The sequence below is a fragment of the Alligator mississippiensis genome, chromosome 15 (assembly GCF_030867095.1).
Source record: "Alligator mississippiensis isolate rAllMis1 chromosome 15, rAllMis1, whole genome shotgun sequence".
Taxonomy (NCBI): Eukaryota; Metazoa; Chordata; order Crocodylia; family Alligatoridae; genus Alligator; species Alligator mississippiensis.
The window spans coordinates 29,380,405-29,399,332 of NC_081838.1; the positions used below are offsets into that span (position 1 = coordinate 29,380,405).

At 55.5% G+C, this 18,928-nt stretch overlaps 2 protein-coding genes across 6 annotated transcripts; one reads left to right on the plus strand and one right to left on the minus strand.

The window, feature by feature from the left end:
• Positions 1–2,183: 2,183 nt before the first annotated feature.
• LOC106737810 (ly6/PLAUR domain-containing protein 5) lies at positions 2,184–12,543 on the minus strand. Of its 5 annotated transcripts, XM_019491880.2 has the most exons (7): positions 12,353–12,537; positions 7,950–8,023; positions 7,598–7,729; positions 6,922–7,092; positions 6,278–6,424; positions 5,681–5,984; positions 2,184–2,352 (listed from the first exon to the last, which is right to left on the minus strand). In XM_019491880.2, exons 2-6 carry the CDS (start codon positions 7,999–8,001, stop codon positions 5,683–5,685), a joined length of 804 nt encoding a protein of 267 aa, XP_019347425.2. In that variant the 5' UTR covers positions 8,002–8,023; positions 12,353–12,537; the 3' UTR covers positions 2,184–2,352; positions 5,681–5,682. The 5 variants fall into 5 exon arrangements, 3 of the variants coding, with proteins under 3 accessions (XP_019347425.2, XP_019347427.2, XP_059574614.1); XR_002091608.2 differs by lacking the exon at positions 2,184–2,352 and having other exon boundaries at positions 5,426–5,984; positions 7,598–7,760; positions 12,353–12,543; XR_009457485.1 differs by lacking the exon at positions 2,184–2,352 and having other exon boundaries at positions 5,426–5,984; positions 6,922–6,967; positions 12,353–12,539.
• Positions 12,544–12,633: 90 nt separating this feature from the next.
• Positions 12,634–18,553, plus strand: LYPD3 (LY6/PLAUR domain containing 3). The gene is made up of 5 exons (XM_014594736.3): positions 12,634–12,776; positions 14,850–14,981; positions 15,101–15,271; positions 15,550–15,696; positions 17,141–18,553. The coding sequence occupies exons 1-5, from the start codon at positions 12,725–12,727 to the stop codon at positions 17,641–17,643; spliced, it is 1,005 nt and encodes a 334-aa protein (XP_014450222.2). The 5' UTR covers positions 12,634–12,724; the 3' UTR covers positions 17,644–18,553.
• The last annotated feature ends 375 nt before the right edge of the window (positions 18,554–18,928 follow it).

Below are 18,928 nucleotides of genomic sequence, written 5' to 3' on the forward strand. Positions count from 1 at the left end.
CCCCCAACCCCCAGGCCCCTCCCTCCCGACCCAGGTGTCTGGGCTCCCAGCTGCAAGTAGTGATGGGGAGCAGTGGTACATGGTGCAAGGCTCTTTGGGAGGGGAGGTTTCTGGGGGGTGAGCCCAGAGACCTGGGTTCTGCGGGGTGGGAGGGGTGGACACCTGGACTGTCTGTGGTGGGAGGGGGAGGTCTGGTGGCGGGGAGCTGGGAGCCCGGACGCCTGGGTGTTCCCAGCTCCCAGCTGGGATGGAGGCTCCATGCAGGGCAGGGCAGGGCGCCCAGATGCCTGGGTTCCCCAGCTTTCCCAGGGCCCGGCACGTGGGGGTGCGAGGTGTGCACTGGGTGCGTCCTGCCACACACGCACAAACACCCGGCTCTGTCATGTGGGCACCCATGGCCACCGGGACACTTGGGTTCCCTGCAGGTCACGAGTGGTGGGGGCAAGAGCGGGGCAGCCCGGAGGCATGGGCTCCCTGGGGGGGAAGTGGGGTCTAGGGGAGTGAGGAGCTCGGGCGTCTGGGTTCCCTCCAGCTCTGGGGGGAGCGGGGGCAGGGGTGCTGGGTTCCCTCCCCCTGGTGCAGAGGGAACGGGGTAGATAGGCCTGCCCATAAGGAAAAGCAAGGCCAATATTTGGATGGAAAAAGCTCGTTTTTTATGCCCTAAAAAAGCACTGTTTTGGGTCAACCCAGTCAAAAATACCCTGGCAGGGGCAGCTGTGACAGCAAATACCCTCCCCCCCCCCCCCCCCCCCCCCCCCCCGGTAGGAAGGAAACAGGGGCAAATAAACAGCCAATTATTCATTTCCTGGCCCAGGTCCCAGAGGAAACAACAGCCATTAGCCTAATGAGGGAGCAGGACATTCTGGGAAGGAGGAGGACCATGAGGGGAAATGGGGGGTTGTGTGGGGAAAAGTCAGTTTTCTGAGGGGAACAATAGGCCAATGATGGGAACGAGAGTGAGATGTGGAGGGACAAAGGGGGTTCATGTTGGGAAAACTGGGGTTTTTTTAGGGGAAAAATAGGCAAATGATGAAAACAAAAGAGGTTTGGTGGGGAAGTGAGGGGAAATGGGGGTTCAGTGTTGGGAAAATTTAGTTTTTTGAGGGAAAAATAGGTGAATGATGGAAAGGAGTGAGATTTTGGTGGAGAGTGGCGGGAAAGTGGGGTTTAGTGCTAGAAAAGTTCAATTTTCGGAGAGAAATATAGGTGAACAATTGCGGGGGAAAGTGAGATTTTTGGTGGAAAAAAAGCAAGATTTTGGTGGAAAAGAGAAGAAATGGGGTGTGTGTTAGGAAAAGTGGAATTTTTGAAGGGGGGAATAAGTGAATGGGGGAAAAGGGAGGTTTTGATGTAAAATTGAGGGGGAAGGGGTATAATGTTATTGAAAGTGGAAGTTTTGAGGGGGACGATGGAAAAGAGCAAGATTTTGGTGGAGGATTCAGGGAAAATGTGGTTCGGTGTAGGGAAAAGTGGGATTTTTGAGGGGAATAGTAGGTAAACGATGAAAAGGAGTGAGATTCTGGTGGGAGACTGAGTGAAATGGGGCTTTGTGTTAGGAAACATGGATTTATGAGAGGAGAAAACAGGTGGGTGATGATAAAAGAGTGAGATTTGGGTGGAAAAAAGGAGAAAGGGGTTTAGCATTAGGAACAGTGAAATTTTGAGGGGAAACGTAGGTAAATGATGAAAAAAGTGATATTTTGGTGAAATGGAAATGGGGTTCAGTGTAGAAAAAAAGTGAATTTCTTGAGGGGAAAGTAGGTGAATGATGGAAAGGACTGAAAGTATGGTGCAAAATTGAGGGAAAGTGGCGTTTAATGTTAATAAAAGTGGATTTTGGAGAGGAAAAACCAGGTGAGTGATGGTAAAAAGTGAGAAGAAAGAGGGGGAGAGGGGTTTAGTGTTAGGAAAAGTGAATTTTTGGAGGGGAAAAATAGGTGAATGGGGGAAAAGACTGAGATTGAGGGAAAATGGGGTTTAGTAGGGAGGGTTTCACACTTGTGAAAAAAACGATTTGGAGACATGAAGAAACGGAAAAATTGTTTTTGAGAAAAATCCAATATAAAAATCAGTTTTCAGTTATTTTAAAAGACCCTTTTTCACCAGGGGGCAAAAAAAAGAAAGAAAGTTATTTAAAAGTTTTCCTTTGACCTACATGGATGCCAGACACCAACGCTGAAACGTTAATTTTCAAGATGCTTGATTATTATAATTACATTGCTATAATTATCAAGGTCATTGCCGTGGGCAGTCCCTAGCAGCATAACACCAGCCAAACCCAGGGGCTTAGTTACACGTGAGAACGGAAAACAAATCGTCCGTAAAAGCCTCTTCGTTTCGAGAGTTTTTCCCCTGAAAAACAACAAATTTCTATTAAACCCCTGCAAAATCAATGTTCTAGTGGGAAGAAATTGATAAAAATAGGGGGGAAAGGAAAAGAAAACTAATTTCTATGATAACCCCCCCAAAATGATGTTCTTGTGGGGAATAAAATGATACAACCAGGAGGAGAAATAAAAGAAAAAGAATTTCTACTAACCCCCTGCCCCCAGTTACGTTCTCATGGGGAAAAATGGATAAAATCAAGAGAAGAAAGGGCTCCCCCCAAAAACAATGTCCTTGTGGGAAAAAATAGATACAGGGAGGAAAAAGAAAATCAAAAGAATTTCTATTTAACACCCCACAGCCCCTCCCCTTCCCCTCACCCATGTTTTTGCAGGGGAAAAAATGTATAAAAGCAGAAGGAAAAGAAAAAAAAATTATATTAACCCCCTCCCCCCCCGTCAAAAAAAATGTTATTCTTGTGGGAAAATATTTATATTTATTTATATTTAAAAAAACTAGGAAATGATGCTCTTGTGGGAAAAAATGGATAAAAACACTGTTCTTTCTCCTGTTTTTAGCCATTTTCCCCCCACAAGAACATCATTTTCTCTGTTTTTTTAAATAGAAATTCTCTTCCTTTTCTTTCTTCTTGTGTTTTTATCCATTTCTTTCCCACAGGAACATCATTTTCTGGCTTTTTAACAGAAACTATTGTCCTTTTGTTTCTACTCCTGTTCTTAGCCATTTTTCGCACAAGAACATTGCTTTTGGGGGTTTCTAGAATGTATATAACACATCCTTCAAAACGATGTTCTTGTGGGGGAACAGGTGCGTGTGCATGTGTGTGTGTGTGTGTGTCGGGGGGGGGTTAATAGAAATTCTGGAGGAAAAAGAAAAAAAATGTATATAAAAAAACTCCAAATATGAAGTTCTCTTGGGACAAAAACAGTAGGAAAATGAAAAAAAAAAAGCTTACAGAATAATTTTCAATGAGGTTTTGTGACTCTTGACTGTAAAACTTTCATTTAGCAGGTGGGGGGGGGAGGTGGAAATAACTAGCATGGGCCACCAGAAGTTAAAATAATTGGCATTGGGGGGGGGAGCATTTTTTTACAAAATTAACTGTTAGCCCTCCCAAGAGAAAAAGTTCTCTGTGGTTGAAGCTTTCTGAAGTAGGAAATGAGGTCATTCTTGTGGATTCAGAGAGAAAATATAGATTGCTGAGAGGATAATATGGATTATTCAGATGTAAATATAGATTATTTAGATTATTCAAAGGGAAAATGTAGATTATTCAGAGGGAAATATAGATGATTCAGACAGAAATATAGAGTATATAGATAATTAAGAGGCAATTATAGATTATATAGATGATTCAAAGGTAATTATTGACTACATAGCTGACTCAGAGGGGAATATAGATTATTCAGAAGAAAATATAGGTTATATGGATTATTCAGAGTGGAATTTAGATTATATAGATCACTCAGAGGGGAATATAGATGATTCAGATGGAAATATAGACTATATAGATAATTAAGAGGGAAAATTCAGATAGTTCAGAGGGAAACATAGATTATATAAATTATCCAGAGGGAAAATATAGATTATTCAGCGGAAAAAATATAGATTATTTGGAGGGAAATATTGATTAATCAGAAAATATAGAATATTCAGAGGAATTCCAGATTATTCAGAGGAATAACACAATTTATGCACAAAGGGTTTTATTTAAATTGAAACAAAACCTAGGTTTATAAATGGAAATTCTGCTTCATTAATGTGCCCGCCTCCATCCCACCCCCTAAAACGTGATTTATGAATGAACCATGACCCATTTATTGATTGAACTAAAAATCCCAGGAAAACCCCAGTACAACGGAGTTCAGAGCTGCAAATTGATTAAACTAAACTCATGCATTTAAAATCAAATTTAAAAAATCAAATTTAAAAAATCAAATCAAGTCAAAGTGATGTGTACAAGTGCCCTAAGAGGTGAAATCAGGTGAAACGAACCTGAAACATCAACTAGTATATCTGGGGGAAAATCAGTTCATTTCAGGCCAGGAAAGTCATCCACTGGGTTTATAAAGAGGTCAGACCAAAGTGGTGGGTGGACGGAGGGGACGGGGGGGTGGGGATAACCCCACATTTATGTAAAAAAATGCAGATTTTGTTCAAATAAAACCTGCCAACCTAGAAGGAAAAAAATATTATAATTAGCTTTTCATGGGAACTCTGTGATCATCTTTTCCAGCCCGTTTGCTTCATTCAGCACTTTTTTTTAGCTGTGTCAGGTCCACAGTCCACAACTAAAAGCTGCTGATTTTATGGGGAAAAGGAAAAAAAAGGTCAAATTTGGCAAAAAGAGGTCAAAATTCAAATCCTCTGCAGAGACAGGGGGTGGGACTAAGTCAAGAAAAATAACCAGTGAAATAACCAGTGAAACCAGTGGAATAACTGGAAAAATAGCCAGTGAAAATTAGAGGCCCTGGGATTGTGGGGTGGGGGGAGCCCTGAATTGGTAGAAAAAAGTAGAATTTTGGTAAGATGAGTGGAGTTTTTAGGCCTGCTTTGGGAAGGGAGCCCAGAGACCTGGGTTCTCTCCCTGCCCTGGGAAGGGCCTAGGGGATTCCTGGAAGAGCCCCCCACTCCAACCCCAAGTAGGCTGAGACCTCACACAACTCACCTCCACACCAGGCAGGAGGTCTGTGGAAGTCACCCCAACCATGACCTCCCCACCAACCTCGGGGGCTGCTCTAGCTTCTTCCCCCAGGACTCCTGGGCTCTCTGGATCTGCCCCTCCGCAGCGGAGCCAGGAACCCCCTCCCTGCCCATCACCAAGGACTCCTGGGTTTCTGGCTCAGACAGAGGAGAGAACCCAGGTGTCCAAGCCCCCCTGCTCTGATCTATCTGACCCATTTCCCTTCCCAGAGCGGGGGAAGGGTGGGGGGGCGGACCTTGCCACCTGAGACCTACTGCCGGTGCCCCTCACTCCTGACCCGCAGCCCAAGGTGATCACAAGCCGGACTCCCTCGAGTTCCTAGCTGGTGCTGCCCCAGAGGTGGGGGAGGGGCCGGGCAAAGAAAGACGCAAGGGCTTCTGGTTAAAGGACTTTAATGGCAATTTCAGGAAAGACCAAGAGAGAAGAAGCGTTAATAGAACCAACCCTGCAGGAATAGATCCCAGGAGTCCAGGCTCCCAGCACCCCCTGCTCTCACGCCCAAGACCCCGCTCCCCTCCCACAACAGGAAGAGAATCCAGGTGTCTGGGCTTTCAGCTGGCCCTGCTCTACCCAGCTGTGGATACCAGAAAGAGGCACACACCAATGATGTCAGGGGGCTGCCCCTCTCACCTCTACAGATCCAGGATCCCCAGCAGTGCCAGGAGGGCACCAGGGGGCAGGGTGGGGACAGGCAGGATTGCGGCATTGGTACTCTGGGCCTGGGAATTGTCCATGGGGGTCTCTGTCCTGGTGCTGGGGTTTGGGTCCTGAGGGTTGCCCATGGGGTGCTCCGTCCTGGCATGATTGCACAGGCTGTGGCCACAACACGAGTCCACGGTGACTGTTGTGGTGACATGGTTGTCACTCAGCTCAAGGCGGTCACCACAGCTCAGGGCCTGGCAGCTGCTGATGGAGAAGGACTGGGAGCAGGACCCTGGTGGGTGGGGGAGAGAAACGGAGGTGGGCGGGGGTTGATGGCCTGGCCAGGTGCCCCAGCACAGCCTTCTTTGCCTGCCACCACCCACCCACCCAAATACACACTTGACAGCCACCCACCCAAATAGTTACACATTCATTCATCCATCCATCCACCCTTCCATCCATCCATCTGTCCCTATATCCATCCCTCATCCATTTCTATATCCATCCATCCATCCACTCATCCAGAAATGGAGAACCCAGGGGTCCAGGCCACCCCATCTCCAACCTCGCGCAAGCTGCCCCTACCGATGGCAGCGGTGACCGTCCCAGAGGAGCAGTGGGTGTCATAGAGTCCGCACATGGTGACCTCAGCCCTGCCCAGGGAGCAGCTCTCAGAGGCTGGCCCGATGCAGCTGTAGCACTGCAGTGTCTCCGAGACATTGGCTGGAGGGTCTGGGCAGTGGGGAAGAAAGGCAGGGGTAGGGAGGAGGTTGGGAAAATCATGGGGGTCCTGTTTTCAACTCGTAAGACCCCAAATGGGACAGGAAAATCTCTGCCTCATCCTATACCCCAGGATCGGAACCAGGTCAAGTCTCTTTTTGTAGCTGGACAGCCATTTTCAAGGCCTGATAATGACTACACATGTGTGACTGGTCTCAATTTTTGGGGTCAAGCTCCTGGCTCCCAGGCAGGATAGAATCCAGGTGTCTGGACTCCCAGCCCCCCTCAGCTCTGACCCTCTGACTCCACTCCCCTTCCAAAGAACCCAGGCATCCGGGCTCCCCCAGTGTAATCCAGCCCTACTCCTGGAACTGAGACAAAGGACAGGTCCATCACAGATAAGGCAGAACAGTGCCCCCTGGAGGAGAAAGGCCTCACCTCCCTGCCCCCGAGCCAGCCAGTGTCACCCCCCACCCCAGATCCAGCCCAGATTGGGGCCAGTCTGGTACCTGCAGAGATGCTAAGGCTGCGGTTGAGGTAGCGCTGGTTGCAGAGCTGGGACCGACAGAACTGGACGTCAGTGAAGATACGAAGGGCCCCTTGTACCTGGGACCCCTGGATCCACAACCCACTCCCCGTGGTACAGCCGAGCCGTACCAGCCAGGCTGGCTGCCCGCCCGCTGGTGACAGGAGGATGGGAGAGAAGGATCCTGGATCAGGCCCCAGGATCAGGGCCACTCTCCCTGCCTTGAATTGGCTCCCCATAGCCCAGTGACCTCAGAACTGGAGCACCCCAGAATTGGGACTCTTCCCTGCTCCATCTTGTATCCCCTGGATCAGGGCCCTTCCCTGCCCCATATTGCCTCCTTCTTGCCCTGGATACTTTCCACTCCTCCCCTGACCCAGCTCCCCCAGCACCATATCCCTGGGCCCAGTGACCCCAGAATCAGGCCCCTCTGGCCCAGTGACTCAAGGATTGGTCCCCCTGAGGCCAGTAACCCCCAGGATTGGGCCCCTCCTGGGGTCCAGTGACTGCAGGATCGTCCCCCACCCTAAGGCTGAGTGACACCAAAATCAGGCCCTTCCCAGAACCCAGGATCGGGGCCCCTTCCCAACCTAAGTTTGGGCCCCCCTGGGGCCTCTGGTCCAGCCCAGGATCTAGGCCCAAGGATCCTGTCTCCCTACCGACTTGCAGGGCCACTGTCCCCTGGATGCAGACAGTCTCCTCTGGCTGACAGGGGACCGAGCCCACGTCTCTCAGCTCTGCCTGCCCATACAAGGTCCCTTCGAAGCTGTAGCACTCTAGGCCAGTGGTTGCTGGGAGAGGATGAGAAGAGAACCCAGGCGTCTGGGCTCTCAGTCCCCCTCATGCTCACCCTCCAACTCCAACTCCAACCTCCACTCTGCTCCCAGCGCAGGGTTAGAACCCATGTGTCCAGGCATCCCTCTTCTGCCACAGCTCTAACCCTTGCCCCAGACCCCCTTCCAATCCCATATTTGAGAAAAACCCAGGCGTCCGGGCTCCTCCTGCCCATACCTTGTAGCAGGACGCAGAGCAGCGCCCCCATCAGGGCCCTTCTAGGAGACATTTTCCTGGGACGATGCAATTCCCTGGAGGAGAACAGTCATGAGTTGTTTCACTGCAGGGCAGATCGGGAACCCAGGCATCTGGGCTCCCAGCTCCACCCCACCCTCCCCTTCTCTGCAGGGCTGGGGCAGGAAGAAGGCAACATTGGGCAACAGGAAGCCGGGTATGGGTTGGCACAGGCCTTGATGTGGGCCAAACAACTGGGTTGAGTGGGAACTGGGCACAGGGGCTCCAGCCGTGTCCCAGGGAGGGAAGGAAAGGGTGCATCAGGAGATGTGTGGATGGGTGGATAGAAGGCCCAGGACCCTTCTGTCTGACCGCACCCTCATTCTGACTGACCCCTGACCTCCTGACCCAGCCTAGGTTGCCTTGAAGATCTGGGGCTCCCTGTACCCCAGTCTTCCCCCCTACTAGTAACTCAAATAACCCATATCATGACCTCTCACATCTCCTCGATGTGGAGACTGGAGAGGAAACTCCACTTGTGTTGGACTCTGCTTGTCTCTCCTGATTGGCCAAGAGTGACACCACGGCAGACAGCCCAGTCTGTCTGTAGGCCCTGCCCCATATTCAAATGCAATCTGGGTAGAAACCAGCTATAAAGTTGCTACACATTTCCAAGCACTGACTTTGTAGCTGGTTGGCTCTTTTTGTAGCTGGACGGCTGTTTTGATGGCCTGACAATGACTCTACATGTGTGACTGGCCTCAATTTATTGCACTGTTGACCCATAAATTGCATGATAAATGTAACATGTGACAGAGGCCTGTGTGTCCCTCCTCCCATAGCACCCATGTCCCTGCCCCTCCATTGCATCCAGATGGCAGGAATGGGTCCCACTCAACACTGTTGCTTGCCCAAGGTAGGGATGTGTTGTAATCAGGATTGGTGTTTCCTGGTTTGCAGACATGGGATTGGGCAGATGGAAGGCGGGGCTTGGGAGGGGAGTTGGGACATAAGGGTTAAAGGGGACACACACAGTGGTTTATGTTTAGGTAGTTGGGCACTGGTGAGGGGTAGATGGATGGATGAATGGGGGATAGGTGGACTGATGGATGGAGGAAGGGTGGGGGGGATGGAATGGAGTACATGGGGATGGATGGATAGAGGGATCTAGGGATGGGTGAAGGGAGTTAGGGATGGGTGAGGGTTGTGGAGATGGATGGAGGGATAGATGAACAAAGCGATCTAGGGGTGGATGAAGGGATCTAGGGATGGAGAGATGGATGAGAGTTGTGGAGCTGGAGGGAGGGAGGAATGGGGGACACAGAGATGGATGGAGGAGTGTAGCTGGAGAGAGGTCACTTTGAAACGGGAAGATGAAGGGGAATGCGGGAGTGAGGGAAAGTGGGATGAACTGATGGAGTTATTGGCTTCTGATGCTTCATGGTTACAGCCTGTTAGAGGCTGCTGGGAGTGGGTGACCTGCAGCTGGATCCAGCCCAGGCCCTATCAAGATCCCATCTAGGGGTGCTGAGAATTGGCCATGAATGCAGGCCCAGTGATGTCATGGTGTGTCATTGCCACCTAGTGGGCAGCATTGATCACTGCAGCTGCCTATCCCCACTGAGCTGGCTGTGGCCGGGCCCTGAGGGTGGTTTGTCATGGGGAATCACTGGGTGATGCGTGACCTGGAGCCAGGGACAGGGGTGGGGCAGTGGGCAGAACTGAAGGGAAAGGAAAGGGGTCTTTAGCACAGAACCCAAGAGTCCTGAGCTGTATCTCACCTGCTGCCTTAACCCACTAGACTCTACCCCTCTCTCAGAGGAAGGGAGAGAACCCAGGTGCCCCAGCTCCCAGCCCTCCTTCCCCCGCTCCAACCTTCCCCCATAGAGCTGGAGAGAACCCAGGCATCCGGGTTTCCAGCCCCCACTCTTTTCCCCAAGCTAGGGGAGAACCCAGGAGTCCCCTGGTGGGTGTGGCAGGCTAGAAGCTAAGGAGGTGGGTTGGGGGGGCAGGTCCTAGGGTTGTTCAAAGGTAGTGCCTGCCTTTCTGTCTGTCCATTCATCCATCCATCTACCTACCCACCCACCCCGTCCATCCATCTGTCAGTTGATCTTTTGGTCCATCCATCCGTCCATCTGTCTGACCATCCTTCCATCCATCAGTCTATCTACCTCTCCAGCTCCCTGTCCACCCACCCATCCATCTTTCTGTCTCTCTGTCCTCCCATCTGTGTGTGTGTCTGTGTATTAATCTGTTCACCTATCCACACCTATCTATCTATCTATCTATCTATCTATCTATCTATCTATCTATCTATCTATCTATCTATCTATCTATCTATCTATCTATCTATCTATCTATCTATCTATCTATCTATCCATCCATCCATCCATCCATCCATCCATTGGGCTGTCTCTCCATCCTGCTATCCACCTATCTGTCCATCTCCTGATGTGCCCTTCCCTTCCCTCCCCCCATTGCCCCAGGGTCATACCTGCAGCCCCTGCACCCAGTTCCCCCTCAACCCAGTCACTCGCCCCATGCCAAAGCCTTTGCCAACCCATTCCTGGCTTCCTGTTGCCCAATGCTGCCTCCTTCCTGCCCCAGCCCTGGGGAGAAGGGGAGGATAGGGTGGAGCTGGAAGTCCAGATGCCTGGGTTCCTGACTTGCCCTGGGGTGAAATAACTCACGACTGTTCTCCTCCAAGGAATTGCATCGTCCCAGGAAAATGTCTCCCAGAAGGGCCTTGATGGGGGCACTTCTCTGCTTCCTCCTACCAGGTATGGGGAGGATGGAGCTGGGATGCCTGTGTTCTTCTCAAATCTGGGATGGGGGTGGTGGGTAGAGCTGTGGGGAGGAGGGATGCTGAGAGCCCGGCTGCCTGGGTTCTAACCTTGCTGTCAGAGGGGAGTGGGGGCTGGGGGGTGAGATTGAGAGGGACTGGGAGCCTGGGTTCTCTCCTTATCCTCTCCCAGCAACCACTGGCTGGGAGTGCTGCAGCTTTGAGGGGACCTTCTATGTAGATGGGACCCCCTAGGGCCCTGATCCTAGGCAGGGCCTGAGGTCCCGATCCTGGTGTCACTCAGCCTGTGTGGGGGGGGAATCCTGGGGGAGGGCTCCGATGTTCTGGTGTCCCACTACCCCACCTCCCACCAGCTCCCAGAACAAGTCCGGATTGGGACTAGCTCCCCCTGGAAGGGGAAATGCCTCCATGTCCTGACATTGGCCCATAGGGGCTGTAAACCCAGACATCCAGGCTGCCCTGCTTTTGGCTTTAGGTGTGTGCATGGCGATGGGGTGAGAGGTGGAGTCTGGACAAGATGCACTAAAGTTAGGGCTCCAGGTCAGAGCATGGGGGTCCTGGCTGGGGTTTTTTGGGATTGGCCCCCAGAGCCCTGTGGGTTGTAGGGGGTCAGTGTAGGAGGATGGGGGAAGGCCCAATCCCCTCCCAGGGCTAGAGAGCACTCAGGCATCCAAGCTCCCAGTCCGACCTTACTCTTACCCCCCAGCCCCTTTCCCTCCCAGAGAACCCAGGCATACAGGCTCTTCCTTGTCCCTCCTTGAACTGGGAGACTGGGAGTCCTGGATGCCTGGGTTCCATCCTTAGCTCTCAGATGGAAGTGGGTCACATGAGTGGGGGGAGGTTGGCGCAGGACTCCTGGGTTCTTGTGGATGCCCCACCTGCCCCTCCCCCAACTCCAGCTCCTAGTCCGGCCCCACCCTAGCCCTGCAGTGGCCAACTGCAACCTCCAGAGGGCGATGGGAGACGGAAGCCAGGGAAGCTGGCACCTCCTGGGAACCTCCTGCAGCCCTGGGGAGGCACTGGGCCAAGGGGCTGGAGCCCCTCATAACCTCCCTCAAGCCTGGCTGGCATCCTGCAGCTACCTCTTCCCACCCCTAGTGTCTCTTACACACACCCACCCCTAGTATCTCTTACACACACACACACACACACACACACGTCATCCAGGCTTAAGGGGGATGGGAGGGTGACCCAGGTGTCCAGGCTCCTTGATCTGCACCCCCCCCCCAAATGCCAACTCACCTCCCAGAGAACCCAGCAGTCCCAGCGCCCAGCCCTAATACTCTCACCCCCCAGTCCCCTCCCAGGTCTGGAGGGAACCCAGGCATGTGGGCATCCCCCAACAGCAGTCCCCACTCCCCTCCCAGAGCTGGGAGAGGACCCAGGCATCCTAGTCCCACGTCCCAGCCCCGCCTGGGGAAAGAACCCAGGAGTCCTGGCCTTCCAGCTCTGTCCCTGCAGCTCGCTCCCCTCCCAGAGCTGGAGAGAACCCAGGCATCCGGGTTCCCAGTTCTTCCCCCCCAACAGCCCCCAATTCCCTCCCAGAGCTGGCAAAGGACCCAGTCCTCCCCCCACCGCCCAGTAGCTCCCAGCCCCACCTTACCCTTCCAGCGCTGGAAAAGGATCCAGGCGTCAGGGCTCCTGTCATGGCTCCACCCACGTGACCACACATGCTGGTGGCATGGCCCTGGAGGCTGGGAGCCTGGATGCCTGGGTTCTCTGTGGGGGCACAGGAAGCTGGTGGGAACGCAATCCTGGCCTATAGGGCAAAGCTGGGGGAAGCCCTGCCCTGCCCTGCCCCCCCCCAAACCAGCCAGGCCGGTCCCGGGCGCGTCGGGGTGGGGCCGAGGACTGACTAATGCCCCCCCCCCCCCCCCCAGCAAGTCTGGGGCGGGGGAGAGGTGGGGCTTACCCCAACACCCTACAAAGACCCAAACCAGGGCCCTGGCACCTCAGAGATCCCAGGACTGTCGCCATGGCAACAGCCCCATGCCTGGTGCTGCTGGGGGCAGCTCTGCTCCTACCAGGTAGGACCCCCTGGGGGGTAAGAAACGGGTTGGGGGGCAAATCTACCCCTTTGGGGGGCAACAGAGGGGGGGCTGGCAGGCGGTGTAGGGAGCAATTCTAGCCCCTGTATTGGATTGGGAGGAGCCTGGGGGTGTAATTTTACCCCCCTGGGCAGTAAATAGTGGGGAAGTGGAAGATAGGAGGGTACAAGGGTCAATTCTAACCCCCTCCCCCCCCCCCCGGTAGAAAGGGGCTGAAGGGGGTGACTGTGCCCCCTGGCTGGGGCAGATGGGAGATGCAGAGAGCTATTCTGCCTCCCCTCCACAGCAGGAAGGGGCTGGGGGGGGGGGGGCAATTCTACTCCCCTAGGAGCAATAGAGTGGAGGAGGCAGATTCTGGAGGGTGCAGGGGGGCAATTCTAGCTTTTCCTCTGGGACAGGAAAGGGCTGGGAGGGGTAACTATACCCCCTGGAGGGGCAATAGAGTGGAAGAGGCTGATTCTGCCCTCCCTAGGGCAGATAAGGAGTGCAGGGGACAACTCTTGTTCCCCCCCAGAGGCCCCTGGGGCAGAAGAGGCTGGGGGGACTGAGCAGAGGTCAGATCCTGTCTCCTTTGGGGCAGGGTACAATTCCCCCCCCCCCCAGGGTAGGAAGGGGCTGGGGGAGCACTTCTACACCCCCTGGGGGGCAATAGAGTGGAGGGGACCTGATCCTGCCCCAGGGAAGTGGGGGTAGGGTTGGGCCAGGCAAATTTCACGCCCCCTAGTCATCCTTTCACGGTGGGGTTGGGGGGTGGGAGTGTGTAAGTTGCTCATGCGAGGCGGGGGAGAAAGTTCATGTGAGCGCAGTCATTAAAGGGGCACATGGAGAATGACATGCGAATAGTGAAAACTCCCTGCCAAAAAGGCCCCAAGGGGCAGGGGGTGGGGTTGAAAAGCCAGGTGGATTATCATGTAGGAATAGTGAAAAACCACGTGGAGCCACGAAATGTCATGGGGAGGCAGATATAGGAATTGTGAAAAACCCCATGTGAAAAAGATCAAAGGGAAAGTGAAAACCCACATGTATCATCGCACAGGGATAGTGAAAAACTAGGTGGAAAAGGACAGGTTGTGAAAGCGTCGTATGGAGACGTACACTGGAATCATGAAAAACCCTCATAAAAAATGCCCCCTGCCAGGGAAAGTGAAAATCCAGGTGGATTTTCACACAGGAATACTGACTAATCAAAGTGAAAGAGGATGGGATTGTGGAAAAGATGGAGAGTGACACAGGAATAGTGAAAATCCATGTGAAAAATGTCCCAGGGAGGGTGAAAACCCACATGGGACTGTGAAATGATCATGTGGAGCCTGATGTAGGAATAGTGAAAACCCATGTGAAAAGCAGCCCAGGGAGAGTGAAAAACCTGTGTGAGAAAGGCCCCAGGGAACGTGAAAATCCACAAGGACTGTGCAAAAGTCCAGGAGAAAAGGCTCAGAGTAGTGAAAACTCCATGGGAAAAAGGCCCCAGAGAGTGAAAATCCCTGTTGATGATCAGCCAGGGAGGGTGGAAAACGACCAAGAGAAACGTGGACATACCAAGAGATGATGGCATGGGGACACGTGTGATCTCATGGGGGAGATACCCTGAGCTGCAAGGCCACATGGGAATTTATGGTTGTGAGGGGAGGGGAATCCTCCACTGGAAAAAAAAGTGAAAGGGAAGCAGTTGTATTTGTGCAAATCAGGGAAGGTGAACCTGCCTCGCACGAGAAAGGTGTGAAGATTTGCATGAGGAGGGGTATGCAAGGAGGGCGGGGCAGGATTTAGGCTTCTTCCATGCAAAGTCACTCCACCCTAGAGGGAAATATAAGCACAGAGAAACGGGTGTGAGGCGCTGGGCACGGGATCCGTGCAAGGGCGTGCAACATGGACTGTGCATGAGACACCGGCTGCATGCAAAGAGGAAGGCAAAGGGACATGGGGAGAGGACTTGTGGGGGGGATGGGAGAGAGGAAGGGAAGGAGAGATGGGTCTCACTAGGAGCAGGGGCATGGCTGTCTTGCGAGGAGGCCCTTGTGAGTTCACGAGGACACTCCCCTGTACCCTCAGGCGTGGCGGCGCTGCAGTGCCTGAGCTGTGTGGAGCAGGGGGATGGCGGCTGCAGCCCCGAGCGGGTCCAGAATGTGACGTGTCCCAAGGGCACCAGCGTGTGCATGGAGGCCGCGGCTGGTGTGCAATGGAGTGAGTCACGAAGAGAACCCGGACCCCTGGGTTCTCTCTCCAGCTGTGGGAGGGGAGTGGGGGGCTGGAGCCTGGACGCCTGGGTCCTCACCTTGCCTCCCCACCCCGGCTCCTCACAGGCCATGGGCAGTTCGTGTTGGGAGAGCGCGGGTGCGGCGCAGGCATGGCGGGCACCAACGACAAGGGCGTGGATGTGCGAGGGATTGTGGCCTTCGGACAGCTGCGCCAGTGCAACCACAGCCACTGCAACGGGCTCCTCCCTCTGCAGGATCTAGTCCTGAGGCCTTCCGGTGAGCCCACGGACACCGGGGTCCCACGGAGGGGGGGAGGGGGAGGGGCAGATGCCTGGGTTTTCTCCCTAGCCTGGGATGGGAATGGGGTCTGGGGGGGTCAGATGGGGGGCTGGGACTTGGGTACCTGGGTTTTCTGCTCACTGGGTGGGCTGCAGATCTGGGAGCCCGGACGCCTGGGGTCTACCCCAGCTGTGGGAGGGGAGCGGGGTCTGGGCCACGGCCCTGGATGCCTGGGTTCCCCACTGGTGTCTAACCCACTGTCCCCTCACCCCCAGTTAACGTGAGCACCCAGGAGCCCAACGGGGTGGAGTGCTACGGCTGCCCAGACCAGGGCCCCTGCGAGGAGGCCAATGCCAGCGTGGTGGTGCGGTGCTATGGCAGCTGGCACGGCTGCTTCCACGGCAATGTCACCATCAAAGTCGGTGAGAAGGGGGGGCAGGGGAACCCGGGCATCTGGGACACACACACACACACACACACACACACACCACCCAGGCGTCTGACACACACACACACACAGAACTGAGGCATCTGGGCCACACATGCACACACACATGGAACCTAGGTGTGTGGGACATGTGCGCACACACACACCACCCAGGTGTCTCACACATACACATACACACACAGAGAACCCAGGTTTGTGGAGCATGTGCGCACACACACAGCACCCAGGAGTCTGACACACACAGGGAACCCAGGCATTCGGGACACACACACACACACACATGCACACACACAGGGAACCCAGGTGTGTGGGATGTGCGCGTACACACCCAGATGTCTTACACTCTCTCTCTCTCACACACACACACACACACACACGCACACACACACACACACAATGGGAACCCAGGTGTCTGGGACACACACACACACACATCCCCCAGGTATGTGAGACGTGCACACATAGGCATACCACCCAGGTGTCCGACACACACACACACACACACACACACACACAACACAGGAGCTCGGGACACAGACACACATACACAGACCCAGGTGTGTGGGACATGTGCGCGCGCACACAGCACCCAGGAATCTGACACACACACAGGGAACCAAGGTGTGCAGGACACACACACGCAGAACCCAGGTGTGCGGGACATGTACACACACACACAGCACCCAGCTGTCCCCCCCCCACACACACACACAGAGGGAATCCAGATGTCCTGGACACACATATACAGGGAACCCAGGTGTGTGGGACGTGCACACACACACACACACACGCACACACACACACAGCACCCAGGAGTCTGACATACACACAGGAAACCCAGGTATGTGGGACGTGTGCGCGTGCGCACACACACACACACACACACACACACACAAATGGCACCCAGGAGTCTGACATACACACAGGGAGCCCAGGCATCCCACACACACACACAGACACACACACACACGCACGTGCGCGCGCACACACTGTTGTCCGTTGTGAGCTCTCCTGCCTCCTGGACGCCTGGGCTCCCGCTGTGTGCGGTGCCAGGGCGCAGCCTGCCCCGGCCTGCCCGGCTCTGGGGCGTGGGCCCAGGCAAGAAGCGCAGGCGGCCCCCAGGCGGGTCCCGGGAAGCCGGGCGAGGCCCGGACGCCTGGGTCCCCACCCAGGGCCTCTGAGTCACTGCGGGGGCAGCGAGGGCGGCACCCACCCGGCACTCCCCTTGTGCCTCTGGTGCTCCCTGGGGGGGCAGGTGTCCCGACTCCTGGGTTGTCTGGGCTCACAGCACCCCTGGTGGGGCGGGGGGCGGGGGGGTCCCGGGCTCTAGTGCCCCTCGTGGGCGTGGGGACGGGGCAGGTTCTCTGCACGCTTCAGGCCACTCCTGCGGTGCCTCACGCGTGTCCCCTGACCCGCAGGCAACATGTCCCTGTGGCGGACGGTGCGGGGCTGCGCCCGGGACGGCGACTGCACGCGGGAGGTCAAGGGCAGCCCCAACGTGGTCCTGCAGGGCTCCTGCTGCTCCGGGCACCTCTGCAACGGCGACCTGAGCAACAAGACCTTCTTCGCCCCCGACCTGCCCCGCCTGGAGATCCTGCCCCAGCCCCAGCCCCAGCCCACCACCACGGCCCCCCGCCGCACCCTGCCGGCCTCCACCGGGGCGCCCACCACGGCCTCCAAGGCCCCCCTGGCCTCCACGTCGATGGCGCCCCCCCATCATGGCCCCCACCATGAGGAGGAGGAGGAACAGGAGGAGGAGGAGGAGGAGGAGGCTGCAGGCCCCCGGGACGGGGGGACAGTCAACAGTGAGGGCCGGAGCTACCCGGGGGCCAAGCAGCCGGGGGGTGGGAAGGGGGCTGCCATGGGGCTGAGGGGCTCGGCTTGGCTGGCTTTGGGGATCACAGCCACCCTGCTGCTCTGAGGGGAGGCAGGGGTTAAAAGGGTCATTAAGGCCTTAACGACTGGGGCCTTAATGACTGGGGCCTCTTTTTACCCCACCCACCAACGAGCCCCCTCCACGAGGCAGGAGTATTCGGCTCACAGGCAGGCTTCGGCCTAGTGGCGGTAGCCATCTTTTCCCCCTCCCGCACCCTGGTGTCTCCTGGTCTGAGACACGACTGCTCAACTCCCAGGCAGGCTTCGGCCTAGTCGTGGGGCCCTCGGCACCCCACCCCTGCCACCCTCCTGGCTCCCAGCTTGAGACCCACATGCTCAACTCCCAGGTAGGCTTCGGCCTACACGCAGTGGCCATCTTGTCTCTCATGTCTGCCGGCCCGAGTCCTAAATGCTTCATTCCCAGAAAGGCTTTGAGCTAGCTGTGGTGACCATTTCCCCTGGCTTCGCTCCCAGGCAGGCTTTGGCCTAGTCACGGCAGCCAACTTGTCCTCCCCAAACACTTACACCTCCCAGCCCTGGCCCCCTGCACTCAACTCCCAGGCAGGCTTTGGCCTACACCTAGTGGCCATCTTGTCCCCGCCACCAACCCGTGACCCAGCTCCTGGGTCCTCTTCCCCCGCACCCCCAAGGGGCATGGCACCTCCTGGGGTGGATATGGCGATGGGAGGGTGCAGACGCCTTACCCCCTACCCTTCCGCCTCCACACCTTGAGGGTTTGGGGGGGCCCTGAGATCACATCGACCCCATGAGCATCAAGCCCAGCCCTTGGGGCAGGTGGATTGTCCTGTCTCCCCAATGCCCCCCCTTGAGCCCAGCCCGCTCCCCCCACAATGCCTTCAAGACCCCCTACAACTGTTTTACACAACTCCCCCCCGGGGTAGGGAGTTGCTGGGGGTGGGAAAATAAAGCCCGCCGAGAGCGGGTGTTTCTCTGTTTGTGACGGTGTTTTATTGCCAATGGCGGTGGGGGGGGGGGGGGGGGGGTGAAGAAGAGGCATCCTGGACACCTGGGTTCCCCGTGGGCGGCTTGGTGTCTCCCAGTGGGCAGGGGTGGAGGGCGTCCCTGGCCACCGGGGGTCTCCTGTCCCCCTTAGTACGCTCTCCACCCCACTCCCTGTGCCCCAGCCCCAGAGGGGCTCCAGTGGGTGGCAAGTGCACCCCAGCCCCAGGCAGGATGAGACCCAGACGAGTCCAGCCCCCTGCTCCCCTCCCGGGGCTGGAGAGAAGCCAGGTGTCCGGGCCCCCAAACCCACTTGGCTCTCGCTCTTCTGTCTCGTGGCAGGGGGCGGCTGGAGGGCAGGGGCAGGAGGG